Source organism: Desmodus rotundus, chromosome 2 (genome assembly GCF_022682495.2).
Source record: "Desmodus rotundus isolate HL8 chromosome 2, HLdesRot8A.1, whole genome shotgun sequence".
Classification (NCBI taxonomy): Eukaryota; Metazoa; Chordata; class Mammalia; order Chiroptera; family Phyllostomidae; genus Desmodus; species Desmodus rotundus.
Window position 1 is genome coordinate 128,261,831 of NC_071388.1, and position 13,685 is coordinate 128,275,515.

The window sequence follows — 13,685 nt, forward strand, 5'->3', positions numbered from 1 at the left end:
TTAGTAGCCATCTGCTCCAACACACCCCTACCTTACTGTATCTTGACCTGGAATGCAGTCACCTGTACCCTAAGACGCAGAGACAAGAAGAACTAGCCTAGTGCTTCCGTGATTTAGAGAATGTGAGTAAGGAGGCAACTCTGAGTAAGGTGAAAGGGCTTAGGAGCTGCACCTCTGGAGAAGGAGGACCTCTGTGAAGAATGAAACTTCTCAGTCCCTCATGCCCAGGAATTAGAAACATGTTATTATCTGTATTCACCAGCATAAACATGACCTGAATTCTGTACCCCAATCTCTTTCCAAACCCACTCATTTCAAGCCTTGAAAAACCATATGAGTGAAGGGGAAATAGTGAGCAGAGGGAGAACAACTGTGTTACAACAACCCCGGAAGGATTATCCAATTTTTTGCTACAGTGGGCTTTTCTTGCTACAAGACTAATGAGTTTCAGCTCTCAAGCCTTTTAGAATCATGACATTTATTATGAAGGGTTTGATCACTATTAGGTTTCCTAGAGATATGTCTTCCGATTTTGACATGTTACTTGATTTCAATTTTACTCTAGTTTCTGTAAGGCCATAGTCTTGGTGACACGTGCTTATTTTTATTTATTGCTCCTTGTTTTCTTTTAAACAATCACAAAGCTGAGAATTTTTACCTAACATCTGAAATGGGACAGCGGATATGAAAATTTTCTTAGGTTTTGTTTATTCTTTCGGAAGTTAATGACTCTCTTGGTATTTATGGGAATGCCATAGAATTATATTAATACTTGAGGAATGTTGTAGAACGTAACCAAACAATCGCTGGGGTCCTCCTGCTCGCCCCCCATAGGCAAAGACTCTAGAGACAGAGTCCGGTGGAAAGGAAAAAGAATATTTTAAATTTAAAATATGCACAGCAGGCTTCTTGATAGGGTCCCCCTTGCTGGAGGAGTGCATGAGCAGCTGGCGGGTGACCACTGCAGCAGCTCCCTGCTGCTCTGCCCACGGGGGAGGGGCGCGTGGGAGGGGCACGTGGTTTGCTACCTTGTTGCACCATCACCTGCGGTCAACCAGCCCAAGCCTCTTCCTCTACCCTTCTTATCAGCCTATCCCCCCGCAGTACTGCTGGTCAAGGCCGGAGTGCTGGGGGAGGGGTGTGGGCATTGGGGCCTATTCCCCACCTCCGTGCCTGGGCTGTACTGACAGGCCTGCGTTGTCCGCAAAAAGACGGCAGCCACCACGCTTCCAGTAGGGAGAATGGGTGTGGGGCTTGCCGGCCAGCCACGCTCCCTGAACCTGTGGGCCGAGCCTCTCCCCTGCCTTCTTACTAGAACCTGCTGCGCTCCTGGCCAGGCAGGTCCTGGAACACTCGGCCAGGGGCATGGGAATCCTTCTAGCAATGGCTGCTGACTCGGGAACCTCAGCCCCCAGCTGCGGATCCACCAGTCAGGGTATATGGGAGCAAAAATGTGCATTTTCTATGCGTTCTGCCTTTTAAAACTGCTCCCATGCTCCCCGGTGCCGCAGAAGCAGATGGGAGGGCATGTCCCTCCCACCCAATTGCCTCCCCGGCTTTTGGCACCAGCCCTCAGTGCCTCTTTTTGCTGCATCTTGTGTGCGACTTCCCGGTTGCCAGAGCAATGCACGCATGTGCCATCTTTGGTGCTTCTCCACCCCCTCCCCATTTCTAAGGAAGGAGTCCACCTGTTATAGTGACCCACAAAAGGAAATTCTGTCTGAAATAATTCTTCAGGTATGAGTGCGGTGGTGTTGTGGTAGTTTTGATTTTTGCTGGCTGTGTACAAACTCCATTGTGTTTTCACTCCTTGCTGGTATGTGTGTGCGTGTCCATTAGTATGTATCTCAACCACTTCTAAGCCAGGAGGACATATTGCTAAGTCAGCTTAAATAACAACATGTCTGCATATGTAAAACAAAGGACCCATCAATGAAATATAGGGTGCTTTATTAACTCATTTTTAATATGTGTACCTTTCTCCCCATGGGGCCAAACATAGAAATATTTTCCTTTACCAAGAAAGTTAAAATGTTAGAGGTCATTTCAATTAATTTAAATTAATATATTCCCAACTTCACACATTCAGACCATATCCTACAAATTAAAAAAGGTCAGATTTTACACAAAGCTATGTAGAATTTTTTGAAATGAATCCCCTTTACAAGTTCAGCTCCTATGAATGAGGCTCATTTGGTTTCTAACTCCTTCTAATTCTTTCTCTCTTGCAGGTTCAAAGCTAAGAAAACTCTACTGTTTATCTGTATGTCCCTCCTTAACTCCTCTTATCCTACTAGGCTGCTGTGATTTTTTTTCTAGAAAGTAAAAGGGATTTAGTATTCAAAGATAGTAGACTTCTTTATCCATAGGCAAAGATTTGTTCTTAGAGAGATTACCATGCACACTTGGTGTCATGACTTAAGTTTCCTTTAGTGTTTTCTATTTTTCTTACTTATTCTTCTTTTAAATAAATCAACCCAAACAGGTATTCCTGGAGGACTTCTGAATGGAAAGAATGCCAAGTCTCTCTCCTCCTGGAGCAGCAGGACCCCCACTGGCATGTGACGGGACCCATCTGTGGAGGTGGGATCCAGACCCGGGAGGTGTACTGTGCCCAGAGCATACCAGCGTCCACCGCACGGAGAGCCAAGGAAGGTAGGCAGCCAGTCCCAGGGGCAGATAGAGCTACTGATTGGACAGGAAATCAACTCCAACCCTTCATCCTCATATTCTTCTGGGTACAATGGACCCTCGGCATTCACAAATTTAATATTTGTTTTGTTGACTATTTGACAATCATTTCTAAATTCTGCTACTTGGTGTAATGTGAAATAGTTAAAAAGAGTAATAATAATGAAAACATCAACGTCAAAGGACCATTGTGAAAGTGAAGTGAGAAACTATACCTAAGATCTGTAGCACAGGTGAATACTATACTCTGAGACGCTGGGGTGATTCATTTAGCAATGAATGAGAAGTACTATTGCTTTGTTTTTTTCCCAGTAGTGCTTTTTGTATGTGTGAATTTGGGAATTTCTACAAACGTATCACTTTTAAAGGTCAAGGTCAATGTCCATTTATTGCATAATTGACGATTTCAGTCTTATGAAAAGAAGGAGGCGGAGCAGAAACTGCTTCCTCCAAGGTAGGCTTTCTCTTGGGCAGGTGCAACCTCAGCCCTCGTCCATTTGTTTCAGAGGTTGAGACAGTGATAACATACAGAAACTGAAAACTGGCCCAGATTTATTTTAGTCCACTGGTTGAAAATCCAAGAGTAGACAATAATGCTTCTACTCTAGAAGAAGGTGTGACCTGTTCCAGCCACACTGGAGAACACAACAGTTCCCTCTGCAGGAGTGACCAAGGTGGGAATGTTTCCTTGGGTGTACACATACATTTTCTTCTGTGGAATTTAGTTAGAGAGGTAAGATGTGAGTTTACTTGCTATGTAAATGTATCCATTTTATCCTGTAAAGCTTTTCAACCCATCGCCTATTTTTTTGACATGGCCTTTCATTGTTCCAGGGGCATCTGTCGCCATAGCCTTGGATGCTGCACCTTATAACTCACACGGGGATAATCTTTACAGACCCCTTCAGCATTTGCTTCAACAATTAAAATTACTGCCATGTTTACAGGGCTAGAGCTTTTTAAAAATGATAGTTAAATTTTAATGTCACTTTGGGAAAGTCACAATTTATATACATTCTGTTCCAGAACAAAACATGACTATGCTTACTCCTCTGAATTTGGAAGAACAGAATTTAGATAAAAAGCTTCAGCATATTTTTTCAGACCTTGGTGATTTTTCTACTCCACCTTCTTCTTCTCCCCTTTTACTATTGCCTACAGTTCTAGGGTATTCAGGGGTCAACACATAAATGAGAATTTATGACCTATCTATTTTCAGCTTCAACTTTTAGTCTTCTCTTGACATTTTCATCTTCCTAAAGTTTCTTCAGTAAAAATAGGTTTACTTATGGGTCACCTATTTCTAAAGTTACTGCAACCTTAATCTTTCCAGCTTTCTTAGTGGAAACATATTGGGCAGGAAGATTGTAATTAGGAAGAAGATGAAAAAGTCATGTTCTAGAGTTGGAAATCGCATGCTGGTGAGGAGGTTAAATAGCAGAGGGGTGTTAAATATAGATTTAGCAGCCTTTTAAACCCTGCTACAATCTGCTTCAAGCATCTGAAGGAGAGGGGAAAAATCTTAGGCCAAGTTACACTTCCAGATTAGTATGTGGGTTCACATGAAAATAAAAAGTACTTAGAAGGCCCTACACCTGGTAGCCTAGTTCTTGGTGGGGATTGAGGTTGGGTGGGGGTGTCTTAGATATGGGGACAAGATGGAAACACATTGATGTATATACCAAGACCATTTACTCTTGTGCAAAGTTGAATACAATGCATCACACTATTTTGTATTGGAAAATACAGCACAGCTATAACTGCATTAAAGCATTGTGTAGCCTACAATTTACCTTTGTAGACATTAATAAAGGTTTTATTTTTTGTGCTCTTATATGGAAGTGAACCAGAAAGATTGTTCAGCAATTACTTTCCTTTCTTATAAATGCTTTCTTTTCCTACTGTTATCATTGATAGATACACCTTGACAAATCTGGCAACAAAAGAATTTCTTCTGGCTCAAGTTATCAAAGAGAATAATTGAATTGTCATTGTTAGGGACCAATAAGTGGGTTTGCCCAATTAAAGTGACAGAATGTAAATATTCCTAACCTTTTCTGCTAATACAGGAAGAAGGCCAAAATTGATGACAATTTTGCATTTCAATTTCTGTGAACATTTTTTAAATTATTATATTAGATTTTGGAGGGAGAAACAATTTTAACAGCATCAATTTTGGAAACTCTCTTGTCAGTCACAGCTGTTTTTCCCACAACGTTAATTTCTCCTTAGACTCCAGGATGGTCTGTTCATTCTCTGGAGTGGAGCTGCTTGACTTTTTTTCCTCACAAAATCTTACCATTCACTGAGCTAGTTGCATCACTGCTTCCTAAGAACCCGATCGTAGAGAAATCCACAATCCTGGAGAGTTGGAAGAAGAAAACAAAAGATTTATTTCTACGTATCTACATGCAATAGAATACAATAGAATTTCCAGATGCCAGAACAAGGGTGGGTGAAGAATGCTAATGCTCTCCCTACGGCCTCCAAGTCTCTTGGCCAGGCTCGATGCTGCGGCTTAAATTTGTTTTATGGTGACGTAGTCATTCTGATGTCCCCATTTCCATTTGACCACAATTCATGGTGTTTGTAGGAAGAGTATAATAACAGTTATGGCATATTTACCCGGTTCTGTTGTTCAGTGTTCATATGATGTTTTAGCTGCAGTCAAAATAGTGCTGTAACAATCAATATGAGAAATATTACCAGTAATACTAGCCAAGCCAATAGAATTGGGGATAAAAATATAAAGGGGTATTTATGATTTTGTTTACAACTTATTGTTGTAGAGGAAATTGTGTTTCTCTTTTATAATTCAGAAGCACCAGCAAGAGCGATGCTTAGAAGCAAAGTTCAATCCAAGCAAATCTAGAAGCTTGGATTTGGTGAGACCATTTTCTTTTTTGCCCTTTCCTCAAATGAAATTAAAGCTACTTAGTGTGCATTCAAGGGTGATTTCTCAGAAGATAAACACTGAAACAAGGAGCACACTTTAAAAATCTAATAAATAAACACTGGGACAAATCATTCCATTTCTAACCATATTGCCTAGAGACTGGGATATCAATAAATATAGAGTGAAACAGCATGAAGATAGAATGTATTCATTAGGTGAAGAAAAATAAAACCAAAACCCCACAAAAACTAAATTAAAAATTGGGAGACGGTATTGGTGTGGTTTTAACCAAGCAGGCCACTACCTGTTTGCTTCTTTGTTTTCATATTTCAGATTCATCATTTGATGTCAAATGGACAAAGCTATTTTAAAAACGGAATATGCTTTAGCTTTGAATTGTCGAGTACGTTAGTTCACCCCTGCACTCCAGTAATATTCAGTAGTTCTTGAAAGTCCTAAGTCCTTCTCATGCTGGGCCCAGAGTTGATAGCAAGGAAGTGCATACTCGGATGAGGGAATGTCCTGGAATGTTGAGCAGTAAATGAAGACCTTATATATCTTCAGTCTAACTAGTGTATGAAGACTTAATGTGTTTTGGTTGTAGATTTTATTTTGACCTCTATGGAACTTTGATAAGCCACATAAATGTCCCAGTCTTCTAGTTTATTAAATTGGTTTTAAATATATTGGTGAGGTAAGTACAAGGTGTATGGCTATCACACATTCATTTTTTAAATATAATTTATGTCCTAGCTATGTTTAGGCTATGTACTAGACACTGTTATTATCAGGTTACCCCTCATTAATTTATAGTCTCTTAATTAGAATGACAGTTGAACTAATAATTAGGCTATTGTGTCTATACATAATACACTATATATGTGTATACATACACACATATATAAAATTATCACATTAATAATGTGATCATTACATATATATTTTATATATAATATATATTTTATATGTAATGCACATATATTTTATGTGTAATACATATATATTTTTTATATATGTACAATACACATTATACATATATATACACATACACATACACACAGGATAGGGCAAAAATAGGTTTATATATATCATGGTTAAAGCCGTGCTATAATGATGCCTGAGGGAGGTGTTCGTAAAGGAGGTGATGCTTAGTGAGAGTTTGGAGGATCAACAGGAAAGAATGTCAGAAGTGGGGCAGGGAGGACATATGGAAAAGAAAGGAGATGTTTATATTCATGGGTAGCATGTGCACTGGTGTGAGGAGAGCACGAGGAGAGCTACACTGACCCTGGAAAACCAGGCCTTTGGGCTATTCTGGAGTTAAGGCTCTTTATGTATGTATGTATTTATGTATGTATATATGTATGTATGTATTTAGTTGTTTAGTTATTTACCTAATTACTTATTTATTTATTTTTAAGAATTTATTTTTACAGAGAGGGGAAGGGAGGGAGAGAGGAGAGGAACATTGATGTGACAGAGAAACATCCATCAGTTGCCTCTTGCACACACCTCAACTGGGAATCGAACCCGCAACCCAGGCATGTACCCTGACAGGAATCAAACATTCACGTTGTGGGATGATGCCTGACCAGCTGAGCCACACTGCTCAAGCCAAGACTATTTTTGAGACTATGGGTACCCACTGCAGTCTTTTTTTCTTTTGTTTTCACTGCAGGCTTTTAAGCAGACATCTCATATTCTTAGCTGAATCTAAAAATGTAGAAATGTCAGTATGCTAACAAAATTCTCACAAGTGGTCATGTCCTATTTGCAAACTTACCTGAGTATCCAAGAAGTTTTTAGACATGAAATAAAGTAATTTACATTATGAACAGACTAACAGATTTCTTAGGGGGCAATTGAAGGAGATATTTCACCATCATTTGAGGGTCTAGAAATGTCCTTTGCCCATCTTTAGCAATTGGTTTTAAAGTCAATAGCTCATTTGGGTGTGAGAATAAAGTGTCAGGAAAATAATGAACTTAAAACTTCCCTCAGTGTTAACCCTTACAGAGAAATGAGGCTGATTAAAGGGGGTTATACAGGCATTTTCTCTTGCTTTATGCTAACAGGGAGATAACTGGGTGAAATGATCTTTGCTAATTAACAGCAGGAAGTTTGATGGTAGCTCACTTGAGACCATGAAACAGAAGGGCACTGGCCTGTAAACTTTCCATCTTGGAAACATACTCAATATATATGTTCATGTAGTTCAGATAATCTCTCCAAAATTCTAAAAGTGGGAAAGTTAAGTGTAGAAAAAAAACATTGAATACTTAGAGCCAATTAGGTCACTAAGAGTTTAAAATCAAGATTGGATTCTACTGGTTCTGTTTCATTGCGTTTGTACCTCAGTTTAGTGATTTTTGAATCAAGTGTAACAAACTTATCTTAGTGCGCTATAGCAAGTGTTTATTGAGTTACTGTGCTTAGCAAAAATATTGAAGAGTTCCTACTCTAAGCATTCATTAAATTATCAAGCTGTTCTTGACATTAAAATTTTCTTAATTTATTTAGCTCAAGGTGTAATTCACATGATTGAAATGAGAGCAGGAAAGAACAGCTCTGGGGGGGAAAATATAGAGGCAGGATATTATTTCAGGAGAAAGTCTTGCACCAAGTGAAGGTTACTCCTGGGGGGGGAATGGCTTGTGAAGATATGGTCCTTTTTGATAGCATGTGAGTCCCGCTTAATTTTATCTCATGAAGAGAAGGAACACATTTTCTTCTTTGTGCATTATATTTTATATTTATTCAAAACTAACATAACTGAATTAATGATTTAATACTGTGTGGTACTGAAACTAAAGCATGTGACATCAAAGGGAGCAAGATTGTCAAAGAGCAAGAAGTAGGTGTGTGTGGAATTTTTCTAATGGTGTTACCAGTAATATTTGAGCTTTCCTAATCCTACTGCACTAAGTCCACACTCCTGCAACAACGCATCACTTTTTGCCTGGTTTCTAGCCATTAATCTGTTTACCTTTGTCATCCATTAAGCAGTAAAGACCTTAACAACTAGGCTTGGGGGTCCTTCTTCTTTGTATTTTGAAGTATCAGTGCCTGGCCTATAAGTGGCAAATTACACATGCTTATGGATTTGAAAATGATAACCTTCTCAAATGAGAGAGTGACAATGTTCAGTTTTGTTGAATTGTTTTGCTTTTGGGGTAGCACAAAGAAAGAAATGTTTTACTGTTGACAAAAGCAAAGTGATCCGCTGTCTGGGTATGAGCGTGGCAAGGCCAGGGGGTCTAGAGGACCTGGAGTGGAATCAGATGACATAAGAGATATGAGGATTCTAGAGGGATGGACATGGTCCATAGGGGAAGACTGGGCAGGAGGGTAAAGGAGGGAAAAACAAGGAGGACCACTGAACTGGGGAGACCAGTTTGGACTGAAATAGTGCCTTTGCCCCAGGCTCTTGGACCACGACACTAGGTAGTTGATTTTTGAATAATTTCTGGAGTGAAATATATCCTTTTGTTCTCCAGAGAAGACATGCTGAAAACCACAAATGATTTAAAACTATTTACTTCTATCAATGTTGCTTTTTATTTCTTTAACAATCTGCAAGGGGTTATGAGACAGTCATACAACGACTATGGGCATGAGATAGGAGAGAATGGGGATTTTGGAGAAAGAGAAATTAAACCAGTGGATTGTGGGGGACACCAGATCGGTTTGTGAAGAAAAAACTTTTATGTGAGCCTAAAGAACGGGCACGGCTTAGATAAGTGTTCCTGTGACAGGGACAGAGTCCCAGGGGAAGCAAACCATACGAGGAAAGACACAGAGGTGGAAAGTCCTAGACCATCATTAGGGTGAAATCAATCAACACGTTGGACCTGAGTGCAGGGTGGATGAAGGTAAGTGCTGTAGATTTAGGGCAAAGGTAGAATTCCATGGTCTTGGCCTGCTGATGGTCAGAGCATGAGGTGGCGGGACTGAATATTCCAGTCTCCATCCCTGCCCAACAGTGAGCTCCAACAAAGACCGAACATTTTCTTTCATACTCTAGGCCTCTGGAGCCCGTCTCTGTCTGACCATTGACCTCTATCCTAAGATCTCCATTTTCCCACACCCTGAAACACTTAATCCTTGACTCAGACGTATTACCCTGATAACTGATACCCTACTTAGAAACTGTTCCTTTTGGGAACCCAGGCGACAACATAGGGTCTCTTTGGCTCAGCCATCGAAGCACATTATCTCACTGCATTATAATTGCTTGTTTGTATGCCCTGTTAACTGGGCTCCTGGGCACAGCCTAAGAGGTCAGGGACCACATCTCTGTTGTTCACCATCGTTGCCCCAGCGATTAGCATGGTATCTAGTGCATAAAAGATGCTTGTATTGAATTCAAGGCTTTGCCCCTTCTCTATTTCTTTTACCACCTTTTTTCTTTCTCCTGGCTGATTCTCTGCAAGCATGCACTTAGCAGTCTGCTTCCAGACTTAGATAAAACACTGTATTGTGGTGCATGGGATCTAGCTTCTTGAGTGGCAGCTGAGGAGTTGGATGTTGCAGCCTTGAAAACAGAACCTGGAAGTGCAGGAGACTCAGCTTCTTGAGGACTAAAATTTCACCAATGGGAAACGTGATTTGGGAGAGAGCTAGGCTCTTTCCAGTGCACCTGTATGTTATGCCAGTATAGTCTTGCAGCCCTTCCAGAGAAATATACGTTCAAATACACAAATCTGCTGTATGTCTTTGTGGTTTAATGTGGAAAGTTTAGTCAGCACAATAACAGTGCAGAGCCTCACATCCTTCCTTTCCTCCTGCTGTTTTCTCCCTAACACTGCCTCCTGGCTGAGTGACTTCCAAATAAAATATTAACACCTTGATTCTCATTGTAAGCTCTGCTTTCTAGGGTATATCAGCTATAATAAAACTCAGTGAATATGTGTCAAAACTAAGCATGAGAGACACTGTTTTCCAGAATTTATTATAATAGTCTACAGGAGACCTAGTATGAGCTTTTCTTAGTTTATTTTTCTTCTCTTTTTTATTCTCAACCTCATTTTTCCTCTTCTTCTATGTTTCCTCTTCCTCATCACGCAATTCTTAAAAATTTCCCTTTGTCTTCCTTTTCTTCTTTTTAAAAAAAAATCTGGCATAAATCTTCAGCAAGAACAGTCAGTAACTGTGGTAGATTTCCCTGCAAGTAGCGCATTCCCTGGCACAAGATCATATGAGCTCAATAGGTATTTCTTGAACTAAGGAATGTAATCTCCCACATATAGTCTTGCCTGTCAGTTTTAGGCTTTTCTTTTCACTTTGGGGCAACTTTTCTCTTGATTTCAATTGCCCACATCCACCTGCACTTCATTAATGGACAGTTAAGTTCTCCTTTTTAGACTAGAAGATTACATTTGGAAAAGCGTGTCAAAACTGGAGCATGTACTGTGTTTAGTTTGGTATCTCACTAAACTTCATTTTGTCAGCCGGACAAGATTTTTTCTAGAGCACCAAGCCAAAAGGTAATGAGTTCTTCTTGGCAGCGTAATTTCTGAAACAAACTTATTCCTTCCAAATCTATTTCTCCAGCCTTGTTGAATATGTAAATGACCTGGCAAGTAAGACACAAAAGTATCATCTGTTTATTGTTCAAATCTTTCTGCATGAAAGTTTCGCAAGTTACTTACCAACTTATTCTAGTATTTAACATTTTTCTCCATTCTGTATTTTGAACTTCTTATCAATTCCTTCCTCAGAGAGGAGACTCAGTAAGATCTATATGTGCTTAAGAATTACTCCTATGTATTTTGGCCATTTTCTTGGCATCATGGGGAGGAGAATCAATTTCCACATCAAGAGAAAACCTGGAAAATGAGCTGAATTGTGATGCTAATACTAAGATGCTATATGTCTCCGAGCAGAATGTATCATTGTAGATTCTTTTATTCTTTTAAGATCTGTTTTCCTAAGGCTTCAGTTGTATCTGACTCCTAAAAAAATTTATCCAAGTTATCCCAATTTTTTTCTAGGCTTGGATCTCAGAATTTTAAATAGCTACATCTATTTGAATCATCTATAGCATTTTACTTTTAAAAATGTTATTATTGATTTGAGAGAGAGAGAAGAAGAGAGAGAGAGGAGAGAAAGAGAAAAAAACATCGATTTGTCGTTCCACTTATTTATGCATTCATTGGCTGATTGTTGTATATGTCCTGACCAGATATCGAACCCGCAACCTTCACATAAGGGGATGACTCTAACCAACTGAGCTACCTGGCCAGGGCACCTATAGTATTTTAAATTCAGTGTTCCCAATATTGGGCTCTATGGTATCCTGCCCAACCCTATTTCAGGTTCTTCTCCAGGGTTCCACAGTTCAGGAATTTGTTCCTCTTCCAGCCTGGTGCTCATGCTAGAAACCTGGGCTATGTCCTTAATATTTTATTGCCATTTACTTCTTGGCCCACATTTAATCTATCACCAAATTCTGTTCATTCTACTTATTCTATGTGTTTATTCCATTTCTTTATCTCCATCCATCTTCCCTCCTAACATTATTTCCCATATGAAGTCATATCATGGGTTTCTTACTGATTTTCCTCCTTCTACTCTTACTCCTAAAGAGAGCAGGGCATGTTTCATGTGGCTCAGCACATGGGCTCTGCTTTTCCTAGTTTATTTTTCTTCTCTTTCTTATTCTCACCCTCATTTTTCCTCTTCTTCTATATTTCCTCTTCCTCATCATGCAATTTTAAAAAATTTTTACCTTTATTCAAATTCTTACTCTGTAACTCACAAGCTGTGTAGCTTTGTACAAGTTAATTAATCCTTTACTATCAGTTTTCTCATCTGTAAAATGGAGATAATGAGAATTCTTAGCTCATAGGAGTGCTGTAAGATTAAATAAACACACACGCACACACACACACACATCAGTTAAATCAGAGCCTTATACAGAAAGCACTTAATAACGATTAGCTATTATTACTTTTCTTCTCCAAACTCCTGCCAAAGCAATCTCACAGGAAAGCTTACCTGAGCTCATCATCCCCATGGAAAATGATGTCAAAGGCTTCCTCTGAATTAAAAAAACTTTTTTACATCACTACCAGAGCCATGTAATATCTGGCCCTTGCCTATCTCCCGAGCTTCAACAGACTCCACTGTCCCTTTCATTCTATTTCAGCCCTACTGTGTGGTCTTGGTCAATTTAGTTGACCATTCTGTCCTTGAGTTTCCATCTTGTGGCCAGAGCTAGCATTGCATCACCCAGGCAGCATAGAGTATGAGAATCAGGGACCCAGAGCCAAAATATCTTGACTCTGAACTGATTCACTTCCACAGTCCACTATGGAGACCAGCCATTGTATGCCAGTCTGAATGTAAAGGAATGAGGATAGGAAGATTTGGGGTCCTTGGAAAATACAAATCCTGCTAGGCAGCCATTTGTTAGCAATAACTGTACACTTTGGAAGGGAAGTATGGTGCTTTGAACCCTTATATCAAATACTATTTCTGCTATAACAAGTTACCACAAATTTAATGACTCCAAACAACACAAATATATTATCTCACAGTTCTGGAGGTCAGAAGTCCGAAATGTTTCTCACTGGGCTAAAATCAATGCATTAGCAAGGCTGTCTTCCTTCTGGAGGCTCTAGGGGAGAGCCTTTCCTTGCTTTTTTCCAGCTTCGAGAAGCTGCCTGCATTTCTTGGGTCATGGCTCCTAAATCCGTCTTCAAAATCAGCAACATAACTTCTTCAAAGATCTTTCTGACTGTGATTCTCATGACTCCTTCATCCACATAAGGACCCTTGTGAATAAGTTAGGCCTACCTGGATAAGACAGGTAATGTCCTCATCTCAAGGTCAGTTAATTAGCAATCTCAGTTCTACACAACCTTCATTTCCTTTTGTCATGTAACCTAACATATTCACAGGTGATAGGGGATGAAGATTTAGACATGTTTGTGTGGTTATTACTTTGTCTACTGAAACCCCTTCTCTTCTATCTGAGAGAGAAAGAAATACTTGGAGTATTACAATTAAATAAGAGGGTAGTTCTTATGAATACATGGATTATGTGATCTGAAGTGAAGGGATGCATAGGTTTAGTTAGTTTAGTAGTTAAGAA

At 39.6% G+C, this 13,685-nt stretch overlaps 1 protein-coding gene across 3 annotated transcripts in view; it reads left to right on the plus strand.

Annotated features, from left to right (window-relative positions):
• Positions 1-13,685, plus strand: part of THSD7B (thrombospondin type 1 domain containing 7B) — an 865,484-nt gene that overhangs the window by 330,130 nt on the left and 521,669 nt on the right. For all 3 annotated transcript variants that reach the window (XM_024569693.3, XM_045203176.2, XM_053918625.1), the window contains exon 5: positions 2,486-2,655. In XM_024569693.3, the coding sequence (XP_024425461.2) occupies positions 2,486-2,655 (170 nt within the window). The remainder of the gene's footprint in view (positions 1-2,485; positions 2,656-13,685) is intronic.